Source organism: Drosophila virilis, chromosome 2 (genome assembly GCF_030788295.1).
Source record: "Drosophila virilis strain 15010-1051.87 chromosome 2, Dvir_AGI_RSII-ME, whole genome shotgun sequence".
In the NCBI taxonomy this organism is placed as follows: domain Eukaryota; kingdom Metazoa; phylum Arthropoda; class Insecta; order Diptera; family Drosophilidae; genus Drosophila; species Drosophila virilis.
The window spans coordinates 797927-822494 of record NC_091544.1 but is presented as its reverse complement, the minus strand read 5'-3'; the positions used below and the strand labels follow the sequence as shown (position 1 = coordinate 822494).

The following is a 24568-nucleotide window of genomic DNA, read 5'->3' as shown; positions in this document are numbered from 1 at the left end:
CCAACTTTTTTCTTTGCGAGACAGTTTTCTTATACCTTTCTTTATGGATAGGCGGAAAATGTAATTTTCTCAAGCCTAAACTTTTGCGGCTTAGAATTCATTTTAAAAAAAATTTACATTTATTTCACAACTATATTAAAGTTTGGAATTTATTTTAATAATTTTATATTTTGTTCGCAAATATATTAAATATATATAATTACACATTTTTTAACTTTTGTATAAGGTTAAAAAGGTCGAATAGTTGATTTTAAAAATGCTTTTAGCCTACCTTTTAAATTTAATTAATCCTGTGACATATCATGTCCATTAATTGGGGGTGGAAACGCTTCTTTAATACATATAAATTGCGCATACGCAGCATTTGCCAGACATGTGAATTATTTATTCGGATTTAAAAAAAAAAAAACAATGAATAATTTAAGTATGGCAGATGAGATGCTCCCGAGTCTACAATTGATGTGAGAGGAAATCTGAAAATGACGTCAGTAACGAACTTGAACGGAATTGAAGTTGGGAAGGTTGTGAATTTTCGAAGCTAACGAAGGTGGTCTGAACTTTGACCTATGCCAACTTCATATCTGAGTGCTTTATTCGATGGATCGCCTTAGAGCCAATTTAAGAGCTCCGCATTTATTTGTCACTTTGATTAAAGGTCATTTGGCTTGTTGTTTTTGCCAACTGTCGGAGCACCTGTCTACTTGGTAGATTTATCATTTTTGCAACATGTCAATTTGTCTTTTTTTGACTGACAGCCAGCCCCACATACATTAATTCATCTATATATACACAGGACCCGCAACGATGTAATCAGCAAAGCCATCAGTCAAAAGCGCTGTGCACATTTCTCATTGCCAATTGATTAATAAAGAAAGATTTATTTTTATAATCGATATTCGTGAATCTTGTATCTTAACACAATAAATATTCACTAATATAGGGTCGAAAGGAGGAGACGGCTAAGGTTTTACTAGCCCTCTGCAATTTGGCCGACCCACTCGTAAATGTACGTCGCGCACTTTGGGGCATTTTTGTACTCTGTTTGGAAAGTGGAAAAGAGAGTAGTTGAATTTGCAAACCATTCATCTAGTTATTTGTTCCTCTCTTTTTTGAATTAATAGCAAACTCCCTTAAAGCTTGAGTTCACACAATATTATAAAAAATAGAAGAAAATATCAAAATAATAAGTTAAACTCATAGTGCGAATGGCATACAAAACACATATATATAAACTAGCGGAAATAACCTAGCCTTGCTCGTGTAGTTTAGACTGAGTTATGCGAGTGGGAAAATTTGCCTATGTCTATATACGATATTTAAGGGTAACAACCCCGTCTTATCAGCCAGGACAACCAATTTTATATATAGAAATAGAAATAGAAATATTTGTAATTGCGTACTCACCAGTAAATTCACTCGCTCGATGATTTTATCGTCATCAGTCAGTAGGCTCTTTTATAAACACATTCCTGAAAGAACAGAAAAACAAAGATATAATGGTTAAAACTTACTTGAATTAGTAAGAATCGCATAGTAGAGCGATATTTATAACATATTTAAATAGTTCCTATAATATAATACGTACCAGTTTTTAATGGCCTTCGCCAAAGCCAAAGCCACCGTCTCCTCAAAATTTCAGGCCGCCGCCTCATCCTTTGCTCAAGCCGCCGCTTTTTCATTTTCTTAAGTTACCGCCTCCTCTATAGTTGAAGTCTTCTCCTAAAATATTTAAACCGCATCCTCCTCTATAGCTTAACTTACTGCTGCCTCCTCCCTGGCTAATGCTGCCGTCTCCTTCCATACTAAAGTCGCCGCCTCCTCTGATATTAGAGGTGCCGTCTCCTGCTTAGTTGAAGCCGCCTCCTCCTTAGATATTGAAGCACCGCCACCTCTGCTTGAAGTGAAGCGTGCGAGACTTACTTGAATTCATGAAAATCGCGTAGAAGGGACTAAGTTGAAAATACGTACATACATACGTAAATGCATACTTACATACATACATGCATGCATGCATGCATACATACATACATATATACATACATACATACATACATACATACATACATACATACATACATACATACATACATACATACATACATACATACATACATACATACATACATACATACATACATACATACATACATACATTACATACATACATACATACATACATACATACATACATACATACATACATACATACATACATACATACATACATACTTACTTACATGCATACATACTTACATGCAAACTTACATACATACATACATACATGTAGGCAGGCATGCATGCCTACACACATGCATAGATAAATGCATACATACATGCATGCATATAAATATACAGAAAATTGTGAGATTTGCATGCCAAATTAATCTAGAGGCAAAACCTTAAGAAAATCGCTTGAGTTTTGATCGAGTGGAAAATTTCGACCAAGAAAACTGTTGCCATATTTATATTTTTTGGCACAAAATTGAATGCTTAACCAACGAACCTATTGCCAACTTTGACAACCTTGTTGTTGCGACAATGAAAGATGAATCGGCGAATGATTTTATGAATAAGATGATCGCTAACATTTAAAAACAATTTTGAATCGTGTTGTGGGTTATTTAAGGAGAGCAGCACGACTTTGTATTTATACTTGTTAAAGTTGTACAAATTGAAATGGAAATGAAATGTTGCAGCTGAAGCTACAGATTGTGTTCGCAATTGTTTATCATTTGCACAATCGAGTCGAAAAATTGAGATGAATAGACGTCAACAAATAAAGCTGGCAATTATCAAGTAATTGCGAAAGATTTGTTTTTGTGCGGTTACATAGCCCAGAAACAGATGGAGGCAGATGAAGAATAGCTGAAATCTTTCTTCTGTGGCAAGTTGTATTGTGTTGTGGCAAGTGCTTTGTTTCTGAGCCTATTGTCAGCTGCTACTGCTACTTATTTTGATGGGCCTTGTCAAGGCCATTTGAAACTTTCTTCAGGTGGAGACTAATTGGAGCACAAAGCAAACATGACCAAAATTCATAATGATCAACACTTCACCAGCTTCGGGCCAGCGAGTGCAGCTCTTGAGCTCAGCGCAGCGACAAGTTGTTTGCATTGCGGCAATATGATTTCTAACAAAAATTTATTGAAGTACTTTTCACTTTTAATGTGAACGCGCAACTTTATCGGGGCCTTCGCGTCATCTATATATATTTTAATACCCTGCCAGAGGGTATTACACTTTTGTCGTGAAATGAAGCATAGAAGTATACATTTCCGAGCCCATATACTTTATATATATTCTTGATCAGAATCAATAGCCTAGTCGATATATCTCTCATTTTCCATAAACATTATGAAAAGGTTGTATCCGCAAGGGTATTAAATCTTCGGCGTGTCGAAGCTAGCCCTTCTGTCTCGTTTTCTTTATTTATTTGTTAGTTTTTACTTTTATTTTTAAACGAAAGGAAATTCAAGCGAACTGAAATGAACAATTTATATTTTGTTAAGCTCCAAATTGGAGCAGCGCTTGTCATCAGCCGGGCCTCGTGCGCTCTTCAAATGAATCTCTCCACAGACGTGTGGGCCATCCGAGTTGATTGATTGTAGCTGCTGCTGCTGCTGCGTCAGCTTTGATTGCCAATCGCAGGTGTTAGATAACATTACAAGCGCAACAGAGACACGCACTGCCTAATTATCGTTTATCAGACATACCCGCCATATCTAACCAAACACGAAAACACCAAAGTAATGTTCGCATTGCCATTGGCATAACTCGTCTAACGAACTACCTATATGCCATGCCACATAAATATTTTTTTTTTTTGATTGTAAGCCAAGCCATAGTCCGGTTCACACGGAAATCGGGCCACCTTTGAATGAAGCTATGTGTGTTTAAAATTTAGGAAGGAAGGGAAGGGAATTTTACTTGTAAAATGCGTCAGGCAACCTAGCAGGGGAGTATGATTTTACATGACGTTTAATGTTTACTTTGGTTATACGAAATAAACAATAATATATCAATAAAAAAAAAACTATAATTGTTATTTATTTATTGAAGCCGATCCATAGCCGTCAAAGTTGGTTCACACGAAAATCGGGGCAATTTTGATAAAGCTATGTTGGCTTCAAATTTATGAAGGGCACTCGCAAAATTTTAAATGATGTCCAAATCCCTGAAATATGGTTGGGCTTTGACTAGGTTAGTGTAATTTGAAATCTGAGAAAAGCACTTACCAAAACTAAGAACAATTCAATATTGATTGTATTGAATTTTCAATTAAAATGATGTACTTAATTTATAATATTCTAGTAGCTAGGCAACTTTTTGTTACCTTTTCTATAAGCATCTAGGGAACTGTCGAGCACGTGTGTAGCGGAAGACGACGACATGTGAAGAACAAACATGGCATCGCATGCCAAAGTTTGGGCATATAATTAATTGATTTTTTAGACACCAAATGGAAGGCAGCTGACAAACTTACACACAGATGCCTGTCAAAACCAATCAAAAGTTGACCAAAACTAATTGACAGCAGAAACCAAAAGAAGAACAAATAAAATAATGACAAGTTGGGATTTTGTTTACTGTTCGCTGTGTTCTGCGTTTACGCCGAAATTTCAACGCAGACGCTGTTTATTTGGTATAAGGCTCAAGCCACTTCCACTCCTCCCAGACGACGCAATCCTGCTGTGGCTCCATGAAGGCATAGTTGTCGGGACATTGGATATAGTCGGCCTTCTCCTGGCCCTCGGGGCAGACCCAGTAATGTGTCGGATCGGAGATGTCACGGAATTTGCGAGCATGATCGTCGACAATCGCGCAATTGGGCTCCGCATAGATGTCCTGGCCGTTGTAGGCGCTCGCAAGGGTCACCAGGATGCCAAAGAGCAGAAAGCTGAAGATCGTGGCTGCAATAAATAAGCGAAAAATTAGATTTTTCCAATAATTTTCTTCTCCTTCTTTCAACTCGAACCTTGATGCATTTTGTTGCGTGACTAAATGGAAATGTTGCAATTGTCCACAAATTGGAGCATATTTATAGTATTCCGTAACCGGATTCTCGGGCCTGGGTTGGGTGCTTATCAGTTTTTGTCCAAATTGCACGCTCCACAAGCAAAAGCACTTTCTGCAAATTGATTCGCCTTTCCACGCTATTTTCGGAGCCCATCAAAGATAGAAGACGTCTCGCAGTTGGGCACAGGTGAGATGTGGCTTGCGGCTTGTGCAATCTGCCCCCATTTTCCCTCGCCACCCCCCCCCCCCTCCACTCTTCCTCTCCCTCCTTTCCAATAATTGGATTTACTCAAAGCGTAGCCACTTAATCGATAATGAGCTGCCCCTGCCCCATGCCCCTGCCCGTATGCCATCTGCAATCATCTTCGTCATCGTCTTTAACGAAATGCTCAAAACTGAGCCGCAGCATTTAACAAACTACATATAAAAGCGTCTATACGCAACGCCAATTAACTGACCCAGAGGCTGTCGCTGACTGCCAAAAAGTGTTGTCAACTGTCGCCGCAAACAAACAAGCTGAATTGAATGGCTAAGAATAAGCTATAAATATCTGCATAAAATTCTCAAGCTTGGATACGAAACTTCTGTCTTAAAATTTTTAAAATATGTTTTAAAAAGCCTTAAAATAGCTAAATCAATTTGTAAATAGCCAACAAGCAAGCTGAGTTTAATGGGCACAAAAAAAAAGTTCTATAAATAGCTGCATAAAATTGTCAAGCTTGGAAAAGTGCTTAAAGTCTGCATTATCTATCCAAGCATCCCGAAGCTTTCTTATAAAAATATTAAAATATTTGCAAATTTCAATAGCTTCCGAGCTAGAAAATAGCTGCATAGCCAACACTGCTGACAAGTCTCAGCGTCCCTCTCTCTCTCTTTCTCTGTCTCTCTCCTAAGAATACCAAAGCTTCTGTTTAATATATGTTAAAACATGTTTAAAATATGTTTGAAATATTTTTCGAAATAGCTTGTCAGTTTAAAAATAGCCAGAATTACCAGCACTTTCTATAACTTCCGACTATATTTAGCCATAACAGCTACATGGCCAACACTCTCGCCAAGTCATCTCTCTCTTCCCCGTCCCCGTCTTTCTCTTTCTCTCCCTCTCTCTCTTTCTCTCTCTCTCTCTGTCTGTCTGTCTCTCTATTTCGCTCTGTCTTTGTCTTGGAGGTTCATCAGCAATTTTTGTAGGCAACCAATTCCCCGCCATGGGCACCTGCTGCTTGGCGACACCTCTCTGCTGCCCTCCGCCCCGCCCCTCAGCTGCCCTACAGACGGTCGCAGAGTTCAATGCGGAAACTGTAATTACTTTTTAAGCATTTTGTAATAGATTTTTTGGCCTTTTTTTGTGTTCATCAATGTGTTAGCTGTTAACTGTTTTTTTTTAGGTTTTTTTTTTTGGTTTTTTTTTTTGGCTCTGGTTGATTTCGTGATATTTTTTGCATCCACACTTAAGCATTTATGTTGGTCAAGTGTTTGGCCCGAAACGCTTTAGGGGGGTCAGCCACAACAAAAGCTACAAAAAAACAAAAAAAAAAACGATGAACAGTTAACAAAAGATAAATATATAATTTGCAAATCCAGAAAAACGAAAATATGGACAAATTTTCGTTGATGTTTGTTTTGCAATTTAAATGAATTCACATTACAGCATGATAGTAATTATATATTATGTTCACCTTTCATTGTTTAATATTTCATTTCGTTTATGTTGAATTTGGCTTTGTTAAGCCTGGCGCTATGCTAATGGAATCGTGTCTGTCGAGCCAATCAATGGCCATCTGGCTGCATTGAATACCTCGTCAATCAGTATTCATCAGCTGTTGCGCACAAAAGAGTTGCAGGAATTTTTATTAGAATTTTATTGTACCCATAATATAATTAAATACCAGCTACTTGACGTAAGCTGAAACAGATATCAAGAATAAATATATATATTCGAACTATAGCTAAGGTATTCACTATTATATATGTATAATATATAATACAATATATAGAGGGCAAAGCATAACAAATTTTGCTGCAAACGACAAATGCACTCTTAAAGGATTGAATAGCATACAAAACATTCACAATTTTACAGTCAACAGCTTTTGATATAAGCGGAAGATTCATGTAGAAGGTAAACAGAAAATATGTTTAAATCTGTTTTTTGCTTATTATTTATACAAAATATAATTAATATTGACCTCGAGCCGCACAGCTTAATATTGGCAAACCAATTTGCAATTAATTAAATATTTGATATACGCACTTTGTTTCCTTTTTTTTTTTTTTGCTGAATATCTAGCAAAATAATTGGAATTGAATTAATTAAAAGGTGCAAGTAAATTTTATTTTTCTTTTATCTACAAATGCTAAGTGACTCGCTTTAATAAAGTTCATAATCAGAAATAATTTAAGTAATTTCTGTGGCTTAAATTTTTCTCACAATCTTTACATCGATTGTTAAAAAAGTTACGATTCCTACAACTAAATAAGTTGAAATATTTATATAAAACAACTTTCCTTTTGTTTTTATCTAAGCAATATGCTAGTCAACTGATTAACTCAATGAAAATTAAACCAAGTGCTACTTCTAAAATGAATAAAGAAATAAATCCATCGAAATTGGATTTCAATTTATTTTATTTTTCAGTTTATATACGCTTTATTAAATGATGTATCAAGACAAATTATTTTATTTCATTTCTCAGGTTATATCTGAATAATTTCTTCATAAAGATGATCAATTAATTTTATTATTTAATGTGTCTGAGCTTTTATCTCTTTTTACCAATTGAAACATATAAATAATTTGGAATAAATGTCAATTCTTGTAGCGAGGCTTTCTCTTTCGTCTATTTCTTTTTGTATCAGCTTTATCAGTAGCGAGAAAAATGCATTAATTACTTGCGTAACTAAATTGTCCTAGCTGGTTGGCACTTATCAATCTTATCAATATCTTGTCCAGATCGTAATCAACGGATGCGCTTGTTTTCAATTTTGTTTTCACTTTTCTAGGTTTTTTATTTAATTTTTTTGCCGGCAGCTTGAGAAGCATATAAATGTCGTTCTCTCGCTAGGCAAGAGCACACACCTAACAAAAAACTTTCACAGCTAACAATGAAAGCCGGTAAGTATTATTATATGTTCAAAATATCTCTCAGATATGATTTATATAAAATTCAAATTTGCAGTCTTTGTACTTTGCGCCGTTTTGGCCGTTGTTGTTGTTGCTGTAAATGCTGATGCTGGTCGCTCGGCCTGCAAGGATGAGTCGGAGATTGGGCAAACGTACCCGCATCACTTCGATCCGGCCAAGTACTGGCTGTGCGAGACCCTAGACAAGCCGGCTACCGAGGTGGACTGCCCACACGGATTGGCCTATATGCATCTGCTCAAGGAGTGCATACCCTGGGCCAGTTACATTTGGAAGAAGCCCGAGATGCCCCCGACGGTTGCCTAATCCCTGGCAGACTACAGCATCATCTTAACATTGACACAATAAACAATTGAAAAATGCAAATGAATGTGTTTTCAATGTGGCGCCCCAGGCGAATACGCAATTCGCACATCAAGCATACGCACCGTGCTCGCAATTATACAATTTTTTGGCAATTGTTTATTGATGCCGCCTCTGAACTTGCCCCTAGAGTCAAGTTTCTGTGAAGTCGGTTTTTATCAATGCAAAAACCACAAAAGCTCGAGCGGCCGCTTTCCGAATGATGCCCCTGGCTTAGCGCCTTTCGTTGTTGCTATTGCAATACCCTTTATTGTGTATGGGTAAAGTGGGGTATATTGCATTTGTGCAAAACTGTGTGACAGGCAGCTGAAGGTAGGTCGAAAAGATATACACTCTTGATCATCAAGAGTGAGTCAGGTTACCCAATTTCCTCCATCTATCCCAAAGCTTGCCCATCGGGTCGGTGATTTCCCTTCGCTTTATAATGCTGTATGTACTCTATTTATATACATTATATGTATGTATATATATAACTTCTAAACTAACTAAAATAAACGCAATAATAGATAATAATCGATTTTCAACATATATGTTTTGATCATATTTCAGAGATTATTCTATAAATAGCGATAAGTATCGATTTTCCATGTATATTTTTTGAGCATGTTTGAGCACAAAATATCGATAAGTACCGATTTTCGTCATTTACTTTTTGAGCATATCTCAGAGATTTTTCGGTCTTATCTATAAAGATCGGCAATTATTGGTTTTCGACATAAAATTATTCCCAGAACATGGGGCTAGGCAGGTGTATGAATAGAAAGAATCACGGCAGCCCAAGCCTAGCTACAGCGTATCGCCTAGTCTCTCAGCCACGACCAGCGCCGTTTTACTTGTTGCTGGCTGCTGCTGCTGTTGTTGTGGCATGTTGAATGTAGATGCTGGCTGAGTGATTCGGCTTTGAAGAGTGCATTTGGTGTTACATAAAATACGAAATTGAAAACATGTTGGCGCTCATTGTGTTTGTCTCGAAGCTTTATTTTTCGGCTTTGGCCGCGACGCTGGCGGCTTTTGCCTCTGCTCAGTTATGATGTTCGTTCAGCTTGGCTGGGACGCCAAACGGCTTTCGTATAAAAGTGCATGCGCCGCACCAGACCACAGAGTAGTTTGCATTCGGTTTTCGGCAGAGCAGCAGCAAAAACCATCTTCAGCAACAAAACCAAATAAATCTTCTGTTGCCTTTAATCGGTTAGTGTGCACATCTCGAAGGATAAAAGTTGTTAAAGTGTCTTCAAAAGTGTATTCAAAAGTTAAACGAAACTTAACAGAAGAGCCAAGAGCTTAATTAAACTAAGCGCATGCTTAACATCAAGTTTACAGCCTGGATTTTGTAACCAACTACGGGCTAAGCTTTTCAAAATCCTGTAAAGCAGTATTTAGCTAGTCAGTTTGCAATATTTCATCACAATTATACGCCCTCTGGCACTGGCATTTAACATTAACATTTACAATGCATGTTACCATGTTAAAATAAGCGCATGCTTAACATCAAGTTTAACACCAGGCACACTTTTATAGCCTGGATTTTGAAACAACTATAGCTTCAGCTTTACTGAATCCGATTAATCAATAAGTATATTGATTACCACTTACAATGCAAGTTATCCGCTGCCAAACACATTACTAAAGTTACAAAACGCATGCTTAACATCAAGCTTACAGCCTGGATTTTAGACCAAGTGTGTCTTCCGCTTCTAGGAATCCGTTTAAGCAATATTTATTGATTACAAAAGTTGTGCAATAACAAACAGTTTGCTTGCAATATTTCAACGCACAACTTGTCATTTTACATGTGCATTTACAACGCATGTTAGCCGCTGCCATGAGCCTTACATAATGCCCAATTAGAAATGTTGGAACATAAAAGAAAAATATGTGTTATTGCCACAGTGAGCGGGTCAAAGCTGTCAGCACTTAAGTTGGGCTCGAAAAATAATTACAATTTGCTTTTGCAGCTTTTTTGCAATAAAAAGACAAAGCGTCAACTGATGAGCAAAGACAACAACAACAACAGAGACAACAATTGAAAGTGAACATTGCCATAATTGGCAAGAGCTCTGTAGGAAAAATGATTGTCGAGCGTTTGGATTAGGAGCTGCAGCTGCAGTTAAAGTTGATGCCAAGTCATAAAATCCATGAATGCGCCCACACGCTTGACTCAAAAGCTTTTACGAGAAAAGCCCTTTATTCAATAAAGGAAAAGTTTCACTTCGTGTGTGATTTTCTTCTTTTTTTTTTGTACTCAAAGCATAAGCGAATTATGTAAATGCGAAGCGAAGGTTTGGAGGCCAAACGATGCGCAGTCGGAGTTCTGAGCGCCGGGCCAAGATTGATGGGCCATTGATTGAGGCCCCTTGACCCATGACCCCTGACGAGCTTCATTTCTCGGTCAATAGCCATAGTGCGTATGAGAAAAGAAAACTTAAAAAAAAAAATATAAAAAATAGATAAATAACTTATGCAACATTAGCTTCATTTATTACTTCGACTTGCGACTCGGCCATTTACTTTCTTTTGCACTCTGTTTTTTTTTTTTGCAGCCTGGCCAATTCGCAGACCCAAGCCAAGATGAGCTCGTCGTTTGCCGTGGTAAGCTATGCCTCATTTCTCGGCTTGGCACACAAAACTAATTTCCTCATTTTCGCAACGCTTTTCTTTTGTATTTTTCTTTAGCTTTTTGGATTAGTTGCCATCGCCTTCCTCCTGCCCGTCGATGTATCCGCGGAACCGCCGCTGAACAATGCGTATCTGCCGCCTTCCTCGGGCGGCGGCGGGCGACCCTCGTCCAAGTATGGCGCTCCACCGGCCAGCTCTTACTTGCCGCCCGCCTCGGGCCCGGCACCGTCTTTTAATCCACGTCCAGCTCCGTCCAGCAGCTACTCGGCGCCCGGCCCCGGCTCCTCCTCGGGTGGTCCGTATCCCGCGCCCGCACATAGGCCCTCCAGCTCGTATGGACCACCTGCCAGCTCGTATGGACCACCTGCTCGTCCCGCTCCACCGCCATCCTCTAGTTATGGCGCGCCGCCCAGTCGTCCCAGCCAATCCTACGGTCCGCCCAGGAAACAACAATCGCGTCGTCCCTCGAGCAGCTACGGCCCGCCGAAATCTTCGCCGCCTTCGCAAAGCTACGGAGCACCCGCACCTCCAGCTCCGCCCTCGCCCAGGTACGGTCCACCCAAACAGGCTCCTCCATCCAGCAGCTATGGCGCGCCAGCTCGGCCCTCCTCCAGCTATGGTGCTCCAAGCGTGAGCAGCTTCCTGCCGTCGCCGTCGGCGCCTGCGACCAACTATGGCGCTCCCTCTAAGACGCAGACCCTGGGCAGCAGCGGCTACACCTCCGGCCCAGCCGCCCCGGCACCACCCTCCTCATCATACGGCGCTCCATCCAGCTCGAGCTCCTTCCATCCGATTTCGCAGCCATCTTCCAGCTATGGTGCACCTTCCTCGTCCTACTCCGCACCGAGCCCGGGCGCCAGCAGCGGTGGATCCTATCCGGCAGCCCCTTCCAGTTCATATGGTGCTCCCAGCTCTGGCCCATCTAGCTCCTACTCTGCTCCTCGCCCAGGATCAAGTAACGGTGGACCATACCCATCTGCTCCTTCCAGCTCTTATGGCGCACCCAGCTCTGGTCCCTCCAGCTCGTACTCCGCACCCAGCCCAAGTGCGAACAGCGGTGGATCGTATGCTTCGTCACCCTCCAGCTCCTACTCGGCTCCCAGCTCGGGATCAGGTGGACCCTATCCCGCAGCACCTTCCAGTTCTTATGGTGCACCAAGCTCTGCCCCATCCAGCTCCTACTCGGCTCCGGCTCCCTCTAACTCATACCTAGCACCCAGCTCGGGCACCAGCAGTGGAGGCTCGTATGCCTCCGCCCCATCCAGCTCGTATTCGGCTCCTAGCTCGGGATCGAGCAGCGGAGGACCCTATCCATCTGCTCCTTCCAGCTCATATGGAGCTCCATCCAGCTCCTACTCTGCACCGAGTCCCGGCGCCAGCAGTGGTGGTCCCTATCCTGCCGCACCCTCCAGCTCGTATGGAGCACCAAGCTCTGCTCCATCAGGTGGATACTCAGCCCCTTCAGCGCCATCCAGCTCCTACTCTGCACCAAGCCTCGGCTCCAGCAGCGGTGGATCCTACCCTTCAGCTCCCTCTAATTCATATGGCGCACCGAAAGCTCCTTCAAGCTCATACTCGGCTCCTAGCTCAGGATCAAGCAGCGGAGGACCTTATCCCTCTGCTCCATCCAGCTCATATGGAGCTCCATCCAGCTCGTACTCTGCACCAAGCCCTGGAGCAAGCAGTGGAGGACCCTATCCTGCTGCACCCTCAAGCTCATATGGAGCACCGGCTCCCTCCAGCTCTTACTCCGCACCCAGTGCAGGTGGAAGCAGCGGTGGACCTTATCCGGCGGCCCCCTCCAGCTCGTATGGTGCACCATCTTCCGGCGGCTTTAGCTCTCATGGCGGATCATCTTTCGGCTCCAGCTCTTCATCATCCTCCTCATCATCCAGCTACTCCACGGGCCCCTCCTCCTCCTATAATGCACCCGCCGCAGCTCCCTCCAGCAGTTACGGCGCACCCAATGGTGATAGCATTCCCAGCGGTCCCGCCCCCTCTTACGGCGCACCCGCCCAAGACTCCGGCTACGCCTACTCGGCGCCCAGCCAGGTGCCCGAAACCATACAGCAAGGCTACAGCTCCAACGGTGGCTACACCTACCGCAAGAAGTGAGACGGGAGTCGGAGAATCGGGTAAAAGATTCGATCCAGTGCCTTAGAATACTCGTGCCCTCATCTACAGTCTCCCTATCCGTCCCAGCTGCATTTCATCCCAATTCATCCGCTGCTCAAGAAAAAAAAAACTAAACCTCAATTGTAAATTATTCGCATCTTGAGAGAACTCGACCCCGCTGTACGACCCCAATATTAGTTGTAACATGCGTTAGACATAATACTTATCAATTGTTTAATAAAGAAGAAGAGACAATTATTTCTAAAAAAAAATAACAATATGTTGAAATGGGCAAAAAAGGGGCACATTGCAGGTGTGAAAGAGTAAGCAACAGGTGGAAAAAGTTGTCTCCGATCCCATGCATGAAGTTTATCTGGAAGACTTTCTAGAAAGTATCGAAATCGATAACTATCGATTTACGGATACTTTCCTTTCAGCATCCGAGTTTAAAAAAGCTCTTCACAGATTGAAAATATTTTATATACCTTAACACATTCCCTTTCCCCAAGCTGCACATCGGGCATATTTACTCGAAATCGATAAATATCGATTTTCAGCTATGTGCTTTTTAGAAATATAAATTATCGGTAAATATAGATTTACAGCTAAGTTTTGTTAAGCCTACTTCGAAGATTAAACATTTTATTTAGCTTAATGCCTTCGCCTTTCCACAAACTGGATATAGGGTATTTTCTAGTCGTACTCCTACCTGTTATTTGGCCTGTTGGAACGCCACATCTTCAGTAAGATCTCGCAATAACTACCTCTCACTTCCTCTTATGACATTCGTGAAATTCTTCCGCCCTGCTAATTGGCAGCAAACCATCAGCCGAATGACAGTTGAAGGCTTTGGCGATTGCTATGCAAATGTCTTGAAAAATACCGGATATTTAGCTGCCAGCAACATGTGCAGCACAGCGACAGCAGCAGCAACATACACGACAGCAACATCCACAACAGCAGCAACAACATCAATTAGAGGGCAATTCTTGTGCGACGCCAGATATGAACTTGTGATGAGGCGGCCCGCAGCAACCTGTTGCGGCTTGTATCTAATTAAGAGTACAAGTTAATTGCACTAGTGCAGCAACATAATGAGCCCAACTTAAAATAGTTAATGTTACACGGCTAAAACTTAGCTGGGCACCTTTCGGCTGTCTTAAAAATAAATTTAAATATAACAATTAATACTTGATGAGCAATATTTTAACTCATTTTCAATAGTAAATAAAAAATAAATGAATAAATAATTAAATAAATCAATGAATAAATAGATGCTTAAATATATAAATAAGTAAATATATAAATTAATCTGAATTGTGCGGAAACTTGAACCAGAAAATTCTAACTAATTCACTCAAATTTTGCAAAATAATTTAAAAAGTTAAAGTTTAAAATTGTTTTTAGAGGGATTTGAAGTCTGTGCGCGTTAAAGCAAACCGCTAAAAATGAAGTCAACTTCTTATTTAATTCAAAAATAAGGTATTAACCGAAATTAGCATTTTTCACGAGCACCTTGGTGAATAAATAAACTAATTTACTTCTAACTAATATACTTCTAACTAATATACTTCTAAGCATCGCTGAAAAAAAAATTAAACAAATTTTAATTTGAAAATAAAAAAAAAAATAAAAAAGAGCCTAGAGCAAACTTTCAAACATAACGTTTAAAAAGTCAATTACTAAATTTAATTTTAAGTTGAAAAGTAAATTAACAGAACAAAAAAAATGTTGAATTAACAATTAAAAAATAAATAAATAAATTAATGAAATTGTGACTAGAGCGTTCTGAAGTTTGTGAACTTTAAAGCGAAGCATCTAAAATAAAGTTAACTTCTAATTTCATTTTAAATTAAAAAAAGTCATTTTACTTAACCAATGTTTTTTCCCGTGTACCTAGGAGAATTAGTAAACTAATTTACTTCTAAGAGCTACAATATACTTCACATAGGCTGACATCTACTCCAACGTCAGATGATCTTCTGCGGCTTCTGCTGCTGCTTTGGTGGCTTGGATCCAATTGCCATTTGCTCTTTAACTTGGATGCGGCAGCTTCCCCCAGTTCCCCCAGCTTCCCCCGCAGATCGCCAAACACTGGAAACTGCATTTTTATGATGGGAAATTTCCGCTTACGATAATAGAGTTCCATTGTTTTAAATTTGTCATTAGGCAGCTTTTGTTTGTTGTAATGTTTTCGTTGTTATTGCATAACATGAGATTACATGTAAATAAATAAATACGGTTAACTTGCGAAATAGAATAAATAATTACACGGCATTTGCATCAACAGAGAAACCATTTTAATATATATATATATTTGTTTATTAAATACTTTTTTTATTCCCTCTTTTATTTTTTTTTTTATCTTTCTTTTGCTATGCTTTAAACATTGATATGTATCTTGTTTTTTTTCGGTATAATTTGATCGTATATATATATATATTTTTTTTGTATATCGTAAACTCGCTCGTAATATATCGTAACATAATTGTAATATGCCGCTAATGGGTATCTATGTATACATCAATTGATTAGACAACAATAATGGGTGAACGTGAAAGTAATGTCCGACGGCATTGATACCCTATAATTGCCATATTAATTAGTTAGTTAGTTCAATTCATTGCTCATCCCATAATATCGTAATACATAAAATAGTTGGTGGTTTTGTTGTTGTTAGTAATTTGCTTAAACAATTGCAGTTAAGTTACTTTTTCCTATATATACAAAAAGGTGAGTTAACTTCAAACTTAAACACTGGCAAATTCCGCAGTTCCATTAACCATGGCTAAAGAGTTGCCCAAACAATTTTGCATAAGTATCAGCTACGAGCTTTGACTAAGTATTTAGCAAGAGTTACACACTCAGATAATAGGCAAAAAATCAAGAGACAAATAACAATTAACAGCAGGTAACAACAGCAAGAACAGATATATATATATATATATATATATGTAGTATATATAGTATGCCATATCTTTGGACTCTCTTTTTTTACTTTATCAATTTTCTCATATAAAGTTCAATCAAAAAGCAGTCAACATTTAAGTACTTAAACATTATCAAGTTTTATATAACACCTATATTATATAGTATTAAATATATTAAATCTGTTCCATGGCAACAGCTGGAGCCAAGTTTAACAAACGAGCCGGGAGAATTAATAAGAAAATAAGAACGTTTTATGAAAATTGATTTAAAATTGGCAAATTGGAAACAAATGTGGAGTATTTTTAAATGGGCTTGCATTCCAATTGCAAATATCTGGGTATCATAATTGGTTTTTCCACTTGGTATAAACTTTCTAAATTAAATTGCCTTCTCTATATATATTATATTTTAATATATATTAATATATGTTTTATAATTATGTGTATGTATATGGTAATTGTAGGTACTATGAGACAACATCTCGAATATGTTTGGGTTTTTTTTTTTTGGGGGGAGGGGGGATTATTTCGCTCTTTGAGAGCAGCTAAAATTCTTTTGCTTTATATTCCTTATATTCTTCAGTTGCATAGTTGATATGTATTCGTTATTTATTGCATTTCATTCGAATATTTCTTTTAATTCTTTCTGTATGTTTAGTCAGCTTTGATTCATTTGTTTTGCTTTGTGGAAGGACACATGATTCACATTATATGCATCTAAATTTCATAGAATCAATAAAAGTGCCAAATTATTTCAACTACATCAAATGACACAAACAAATTAACGTGACAGAATAAAATATATATTATACACATATATATTTTAGTATATTAATAGGTATATATACTAATTATAGTTATATTATTCGCTTTTCTTCTTTAAACTCTATTGAATAATACGTATTTGAATGCATTTCTCGCGCAAAATGGGGGAAATGCATTTGATATGTTTTCAGTTGCTTTCAGTTTTTCATTGATATGTTTTTATCGATTTCACGTTTATCGACTTATCGATCAGGTTAACGCTATATAACATTTATACATTTGGTTATGCGTCAATTGAACTATATGTATTCCATTTACTCTATGCAAAGCCTCATAAATTAAAAATTAATATTAAAATAAATTAAAATAAAAATAAAAAAAAAACTCTACAAAACACTATGTAAAAACTTTGGCAAAATAATTATAAACTTTAAACGCAACATTCTGCACTTTATACCTGAGCACTTGTGTGTTTAACGTACATCATATATGCATCATATACATCATACGTGATGTAAAAAAGAAAAAGAAGCCCAACTCAAACACAAATTGTAGTAACTTTTCGGCGCACTAAAATCAGGCGGACCCCGCTCAGAAGACCGTATTGTCCTGTTCCGGCGTGGGCATGGCCATGCCCTGACATTGGCCGCCGCCACCGCCCGCCTTGCCTGTGGCCGAGTCGAGCATCTTTTGCACCTGCGACTGGGCCGTCTGCTGATTGAGGCGCCTCGCCTCGGCCACGGGCAAGTCGTCGTCGGACTCTAGGGCCGGATTGATGCGTCCGTTGCGCTCATCCTTGCCGGCCATGGTGGCGGCGCCGTAGGAGCGCGCCAGGGGGCCCGCCATGACGGACAGCTGCTCCCCGGACTCAGCCGGATCACCTACGCGCTGCACATCCTCTGGTATGTTGACCACGCAGCGGAAATAGTCATAGCTGGGCGGCAGCTTGCCGGACTCGAACATCATTCTGCAGCGGGGGAGACGGTTGACATTGGATAATTGGGTTGAAACCCGGAGGAATACTCACTTTGTCCACCAGGAGACAAAGACCAGCGTGATCAGGCTGATCAGCATGGCCATGGTGCGAAAGGGAAACAGCTGTGTGTTCGTCTCCACATCGTAGCCCGGATAGTGTATAAGGGCGGGCAGGCCCAGGATGGACTCTCCGCCCGACAGCCGGATGAACAGGGCAATAATATAGGCCGCCAGGCTGCCGTAGGTATTGCAATGCTTCTTGAAGTGGACGACCATCAGCAGCTGCGGGAACAAAATGACGTAGACCAGATCCGAGCACATGGACCTGCAAAAAGAAAGTCTTTAAGCAGCTGAGCTGTCAATCGGGATTGGGCCAAGCAATTACCAAAGTCCGTAAATGGAGGGTATGGTCAGGGCCATGATAGTGGCCAGTATGCCGACGATGACGATGGCGACGCGCATTACCCAAATGATTTCCATTTCGGATGCCTTTTGGCGGAATATCAGCTTGTAAACATTCCGTGCGAACATGGAGGCGGCGGACAGCACGGAGGAATCGGCCGAGGACATGACCGCGGCCGAGACGGCGCCCAAGCCAAAGAAGGAAACGAAATCGGGCGTCAGATATTGCAGCACCATGGGTAAGATCATGCTGGTTTCGTCCACGGTCAAGGGGTACGGACCCGTGTACTCTGTCTCGTTCCAAGCTGGCAAGAGAATACAAAAGTTAACCAGGACTTAGCTGGGAATCAGTTGGGCGTGGCACTTACGGGTCGCCTTGGCTATGGCGCCGATGAGCACGGGCGGAATGGCCATCAGGATGCAGCCGGCGGCGGCCACGTACGACAACAGTTGGGCCCGGCCCGCCGTCTTGCTGGAGAGCACGCGCTGAAAGTACACCTGCCAGGGTATGCCGCCAAAGATCAGGAGCAGTCCGTAGTCAATGTAAAACCAGCGCATCTTGGGCTCCACGTGGCCAATCCAGTCCACCTCCATGTCGCTTAGGCTGCGCACATGCTCATTAGTCCACGCGAATGGTATGCACATCCACAGCCCGATAAAGATGCAGAACAGCTGGATGACATCCGTGTAGGCCACCGAGTAGAGGCCGCCGAAGAGCGTATAGAATATGGCAATGCCCGAAGACAGGATGACCGAGGTGCGATGATCCATGTCTATGATGACGGACAAGGTGGCGCCCAGTGCAGCCAGAATCCCAGCTGCCCAAAAAACCTCGCCACAAAGCGCAGGCAGAAACAAGAGGCCACCCATGCGCTCACCAAAGGAATCCTGGAGAGGATCCAGCATCGTTATATAGCCCTGCTTGCGCATGGGATTGGCAAAGAAGATGCCGCCTGAGGGAGGGAATATATATAAACTATTTATCCATATCGAAGAGGAGTATCAAATCTTACCAAAGACCAGGCTGAGCGCATAGCCGAACGGCGCCTGGCACCAGACCAGGCCCGAGGTGTATATCGCTTCCGCCGTGCCGTTTATGTAGCCGCCGCCCACCCAAGTAGCTAGGAATAGTTATACGGATTAGCATAGTCAGCGATTCGTGGTTGCATCCTACTCACCTGTCATGGTAAAGATGCCCACGAAGAGTCCAATGGAGCGACCCGCCAGCATGACCTCCTCTTCGGAATCATTGCCCGCCTGCTTTTTGCGGCCAGCCCAAATGCCCACGACCAGGATGAGCGCATAGAAGAGTATAATGCTCGCGACGCCGGCTATGTTGATCATCTTGTTGCGTTTAGGAGGATTCCTGTCCTGTCCTTCTGCTTGTCAATTAATAGTTTTGCGCGGGGTCTGACCTTTCCGCTGCGGGTTCCAAGGGGAGAGGGGAGTGAGGATAGACCCGAAACAAAATTATAATTAGTTGAGCATGCGCTCAGATTGCACTTAATATAACCTAGCAGAGGGTATATGCGGTGGGTATATGCAACGCACACAAGAATATAGCTGCAGCTTCAACTAATCTCTCAGTTTCGTGCTAACTACATAAATACTAATTCTTGTTGCAAGCTGTGAATATCTTAATTTAATTATTAATAAATTAATTACCAAATCCCAGTACTAATCGATACAGTATTAAATGTTATACATAAATATAGAAATTAAAATCAAAACTTTTCGAAAAGCTTAGTAAATCTTTTCTGCAAAATTTATAAGTATTATGGGCTCATTATATTTAAACTGGGTCTTGTAGGTGTGGATAATCCCTGGCTAGTTTATGGCTGGCGATCTTAGCCGCAGTTGGAAATTACTTGGGCTACTGTTGGATAACTATAGCCTAACAATAATAATTAAAATACAAATAATTAGGCCAATCACATTTTTAATAATAATAAAAATTATAAAAATGCTGCTTTTGTAGAACCTTCCATTTTTAACAATAAAAAAATAAAGTAAGATAACTTATATAACAACTAGGGTATTCTTGTCCCCTGTCAAGGGGACAGCCTGTTTCTCCTTGTTGTTTAACTTAGGTTTCGTGAAGCATTAAATATGAAGCTATTGCAACACCAACCACCCACGCCCCCCCCCCCCCCTCCCCTTAGCCAAGGCCAACCGCCCGCAACTGACCTCTGCCCAAGGATAAGCCGTGAGCCCAATGAGGCGCAATGACATTCTGCAATGGCCTTTGCTCGAAGCCTTTGGGTCTCCTGCTGTCCTTCTAAATGGCGCCCAATTAACTAACAACGCAGCAAATTGCAATACGAGCTGCTTCAAACGGTTCTCACTAATTATGTTAAACGACAGCCGCCAATTAGTCGGGCTGGATGGATATAAACTAAGTATAATATATGTATTCAAATATTTGCTAAGTGAAGATTAACGATAAAAATTCAGAGCTAGAAAATGTTTTAAAATAGGGCACTCATCTTGGATTTCATTAAACATATTTGAAAGTTGTTAACTTTTGGGAAAATAGGCATTTTTATTGGGCTTGCAGCTCTGTTGTCTATATGACCCGAAGCGCAACAACAACAAACAAGCGAGCAAAGCTTCATTCACAAAATAAATTGCAATTAAGCAACAACCACAACAACAACAAGAAGAAGAAGAGCACTTCCAAGGGGCAGCGCTGCTCCTAAAGGCGGGCAGAGAGAAGGCCGCAATCTTTGCGCATGTCCCACTGCTTTTGCGGGCAATCGAACTCACCTTTGTTATGGTAAAACCTTTAAGTGTGCGCGCGTGTGTGAGTGTGTGGGTGTGTGAGTGTGCCAAGTTCAAAGCAGGCGTTAAGTTATGTCTTGGCTGCTTTTAACGACGGCAAATGCGCGCGCCAATCAAATGCGCCTTGGCTTATGCAACATTTCCTAAACAAGTGAGTTATTTTTTTTTTTATTAGGTGCGACTACTTTTTACTATGATCAGATCACAGACGTCACGAACTGAACTAACAGTTAATTAATATAGGAAACAGAGTGTTTTGCCAGGAATATCTTGGAGATTAGCAGCAGTCGCCCCAACGCAGGGACGTCTTTTGAGACGGACTGTTACGCGTTTTAAAATGTAACCCACACATGTGCTCCGGCTATTGAGAAAGCACGTGGCGACCGCATTAATACTAATTTAATCAGCTCAAGCAAACTCAAAAGTTAATATAAATAGCTAATTAATTTGTTTTTTTTTTTTTTCAATTAACGACTAAATTTTAATAAATCGGAAACAAATATGATTCGACGTTTTTTGGTTAAATCAAAAAAAATTCGCGACACGTTTGACCGTTCGTCGTTCCGACGAAAAGAGTAGCAAAATTATAACTGAATTGGAAGTTCAAGTGCTGGAGCCTTAACAGCGGCAATCAACCGACAACCCGCGTTCATTCTCTATACGTGCACAGGAATTCGTAATGTGTTCATTTTGCACCCGACTCCAGTTCCAGTTCCACTGGAAAGCAACGCGTCGGGCGTCAGGGGCTGGACTCACAAACTGAACTGGAACTGGAACTGGGGTAGCTGCGGCTTATCAAAGCACAGCTGTGGTGAATATGGACACAGCGTGGTGAGAAGCGTCCGGCAGGCTTCCCCTTTTTAAACTAATTCCTTTGAAGCTTAAGATTAAGCGATAAAGAAAATAGAACAAATATTAGCTAGTTCTTAAACTATAAAAAAAAATTGTTTAATTTAATGCCTTGGCTTAATAATATTTTAGTTAGATAAAATAACACTTGTCTGTGCATTTTTGTTTAGCACTAATTAAATGTATTTTCAGTAGCCGAACTTTTCGTTCAGGTGCGTAAAGCCATCGCCACTTTGATTTGTGGGCGGCACCCACTTGGCGTACTTGTCGCCATCTTCGTGCTCGGCCAGCTCATTGAGATCCATGTCCACATCCTGCCGCTGTTTGTTGTTGCGCTGTCGCGCACGTTGACGTCGCTTCTTGTGAGCTGCCGCGTCCTCCTCCTCGGCACTTTCCTCCTCCTTCGGTGCAGTTAGGTCTGTTGATGTTTCAGCTGCTGCAACTGGCAACTTGTCCGATTCCACTTCCGGCTCAGGCGTTGGCTTTATTTCCTTTGAGGCTTCTCCTGCTGCTGACTTTACAACTGTTTCCTTTGTCATTTCCTGCAACTCCTGCGCGTACTCCTTTCCAGTTGCTGCTGCCTTTGTAACAGTTTCCTTTGCCATCTTCTCCTCCTCCTGCTTTCCTTCCATTTCATCCTGCTCCTCCTCCTCCTCTTCGAACTCCTGTTCCTCGGAAGCCTTGACTCGTACGCTCGGCGCCGCTTTGACCACCTTAAATTTACTAAATTGATTTCGCTTGCCAATCATCGGCAGCTGCTTCTTGGCAACATTGGGGTCCAATGACTTGTTGTTGGGCATCACAAAGGGCAAGGCCGTCGGCTTGGCAATCCTTATGAGTCGCTGCAATTTCTGCTGCTCACCCCTAATCCTTTGCTGCTCCAACTTTGAAGAAGACAGTTAATATGCAAAGTTTATTAAGGAAGAACTCCCCGACTTACCCTCAGTTTTTTTATCTCTGTCTTGTCCAGCTGCGCGACATTTTCGCTTAGCGTATCCATGAAATTGTCCAGATCATCGCCGGCACTTTGCTGCTGGACGGCCAGCTCCTTTAGACGTTTCTCGTTCTGCTGGTAGGCGCCGATCTCCTGCTCGACTTTCTGCAGCTCGGCATCCAGCTCAAGCTCCTGCTTCAGCTGAAAAGAAATTATCTGGTTAAATATTTTTTTATTATTAATTTATATGTTATTTTACCAAGTCCTCGTAGGTGAGCGTAACCCCAGCGCTGGTATTTGCCTTCCGTTGCTTCTTCCTGGCAACGTCGCCTGTGCGATCCCAAAACTCATCCTCGTCATCGGAGTCGCCGGGTTTCAGGTGCTTGCGCTTCTGCGACTCCTGGTTTGCCTGCCGGAGCACGCCGTGCCGGTCGAGCGTGCGACACGCTTCTAAGGCGCACTGCACGACGCAATCTTTTTTGCGACCCTTGTGGGTGACTTCCACAACAATGGGCCGGCCATTGGAATCGTCTATGGGCAGCTCCACGCGACAGACGAACGACGCTTGCGACAACTCGTCGCATTTGTACTCCAGATTGAGGCCTTCGCGCTCGAAGAAGCCGCGCAGCGTGCGCTTGGGATCGTCAAAGAAAAGCTCTTCGTTGTTGGTGCTCGCGTACGGATTGTGCGTTAGGTCCGTCTCCTCGTCCGCGTCTTCGCCCATGCCCCAGCTGGCGCCTTCATTGCGTTCCCGCTGCTCTGCTTCAAGTGCCTTGCGCTGTTTTTCAGCAGCAGCTGCGGCCACTTGTTGCTCCCGCTGTTCACGTAGCTCCGTTACCGAAAGCTCCGATTCGGGCTCCTCATCATCGCCGGGACCCTGCAGTATGTAGACGCGCGTGCTGCTGCCCAGCTTCAGCATGTGGCCTACACGAATGCGTATAAATACACGCGGCGGCACGCGCTGTTTATTGAGGAAGGTGCCATGTGTGCTGCCAAGATCATAGATGTACCAGCCTTCGGGCTGATCTGGCTTCGAGCTGTCGTCGTCCTCCTGACTTGCCTTTGGCTTGTACTGGAGCACGGCATGATATCGCGATATTGTGGGATGCGCCATGGCCACATCGTTGTCGGGCAGCCTGCCAAAGGTCCAGATGGCTTGCTGCTGCAGATCCTTTACTTCGTCGATGATTTGACCCGACTTTAGCACCTCGAATCTGTAATCCTGTTCGGCGGGAGGCGCCTGAGACCATTTTGGTACTTTGTATGGGCACCCACCGCTCGTTTTGGGCTTTGCAGCTGTCGGCATCGGATCATCGTCGAAATGTTCGCTTTTGGCTGTTGGTGCAGCTGGTAAAACTGGCACCTTGAAATCATCCATATTGCAATTCCGCCAAAACGTATACGCATCGCCTGGAATCGCCTTTCTATGATAGGTTTTCGACTTTGATGGTAATTGGCAATTCTGTGTACGTTAGTGATGTGAGAAAATTATCAGAACCTCTATCGATATAATTGCGTTAACGATATATTCCGATATTACATCTGCAGCACATCGAAGCGATGGCAAGAATACCGTATATATTATTAAATTTGTGGGAACTGAATGTTATATATTATCACTAACCATACAATATATATACCACATCATTTATAGTATGTTTAGTGGTATTATCAATTTTTCTATAT

At 41.6% G+C, this 24568-nt stretch overlaps 5 protein-coding genes across 5 annotated transcripts; 2 read left to right on the top strand and 3 right to left on the bottom strand.

Annotated features, from left to right (window-relative positions):
* Positions 1 to 4574: 4574 nt before the first annotated feature.
* Positions 4575 to 5034, bottom strand: LOC6634977 (uncharacterized). The gene is made up of 2 exons (XM_002058389.4): positions 4973 to 5034; positions 4575 to 4907 (listed from the first exon to the last, which is right to left on the bottom strand). Exons 1-2 carry the CDS (start codon positions 4980 to 4982, stop codon positions 4633 to 4635), a joined length of 285 nt encoding a protein of 94 aa, XP_002058425.1. The 5' UTR covers positions 4983 to 5034; the 3' UTR covers positions 4575 to 4632.
* Positions 5035 to 7998: 2964 nt separating this feature from the next.
* On the top strand, positions 7999 to 8518 carry LOC6634976 (uncharacterized). The gene is made up of 2 exons (XM_032439245.2): positions 7999 to 8125; positions 8190 to 8518. The coding sequence occupies exons 1-2, from the start codon at positions 8116 to 8118 to the stop codon at positions 8456 to 8458; spliced, it is 279 nt and encodes a 92-aa protein (XP_032295136.1). The 5' UTR covers positions 7999 to 8115; the 3' UTR covers positions 8459 to 8518.
* Positions 8519 to 9612: 1094 nt separating this feature from the next.
* Positions 9613 to 13494, top strand: Muc91C (Mucin 91C). Its single transcript, XM_002058387.4, has 3 exons — positions 9613 to 9703; positions 11056 to 11104; positions 11189 to 13494. The coding sequence occupies exons 2-3, from the start codon at positions 11084 to 11086 to the stop codon at positions 13244 to 13246; spliced, it is 2079 nt and encodes a 692-aa protein (XP_002058423.1). The 5' UTR covers positions 9613 to 9703; positions 11056 to 11083; the 3' UTR covers positions 13247 to 13494.
* Positions 13495 to 16667: 3173 nt separating this feature from the next.
* On the bottom strand, positions 16668 to 21908 carry ChT (choline transporter). Its single transcript, XM_002058386.4, has 7 exons — positions 21085 to 21908; positions 19497 to 19740; positions 19332 to 19439; positions 18687 to 19271; positions 18302 to 18623; positions 17969 to 18241; positions 16668 to 17908 (listed from the first exon to the last, which is right to left on the bottom strand). The coding sequence occupies exons 2-7, from the start codon at positions 19660 to 19662 to the stop codon at positions 17533 to 17535; spliced, it is 1830 nt and encodes a 609-aa protein (XP_002058422.1). The 5' UTR covers positions 19663 to 19740; positions 21085 to 21908; the 3' UTR covers positions 16668 to 17532.
* A 113-nt stretch (positions 21909 to 22021) lies between these two features.
* Positions 22022 to 24360, bottom strand: LOC6635091 (kanadaptin). Its single transcript, XM_002058385.4, has 3 exons — positions 23142 to 24360; positions 22889 to 23083; positions 22022 to 22832 (listed from the first exon to the last, which is right to left on the bottom strand). The coding sequence occupies exons 1-3, from the start codon at positions 24258 to 24260 to the stop codon at positions 22137 to 22139; spliced, it is 2010 nt and encodes a 669-aa protein (XP_002058421.1). The 5' UTR covers positions 24261 to 24360; the 3' UTR covers positions 22022 to 22136.
* Between the last annotated feature and the right edge of the window lie 208 nt (positions 24361 to 24568).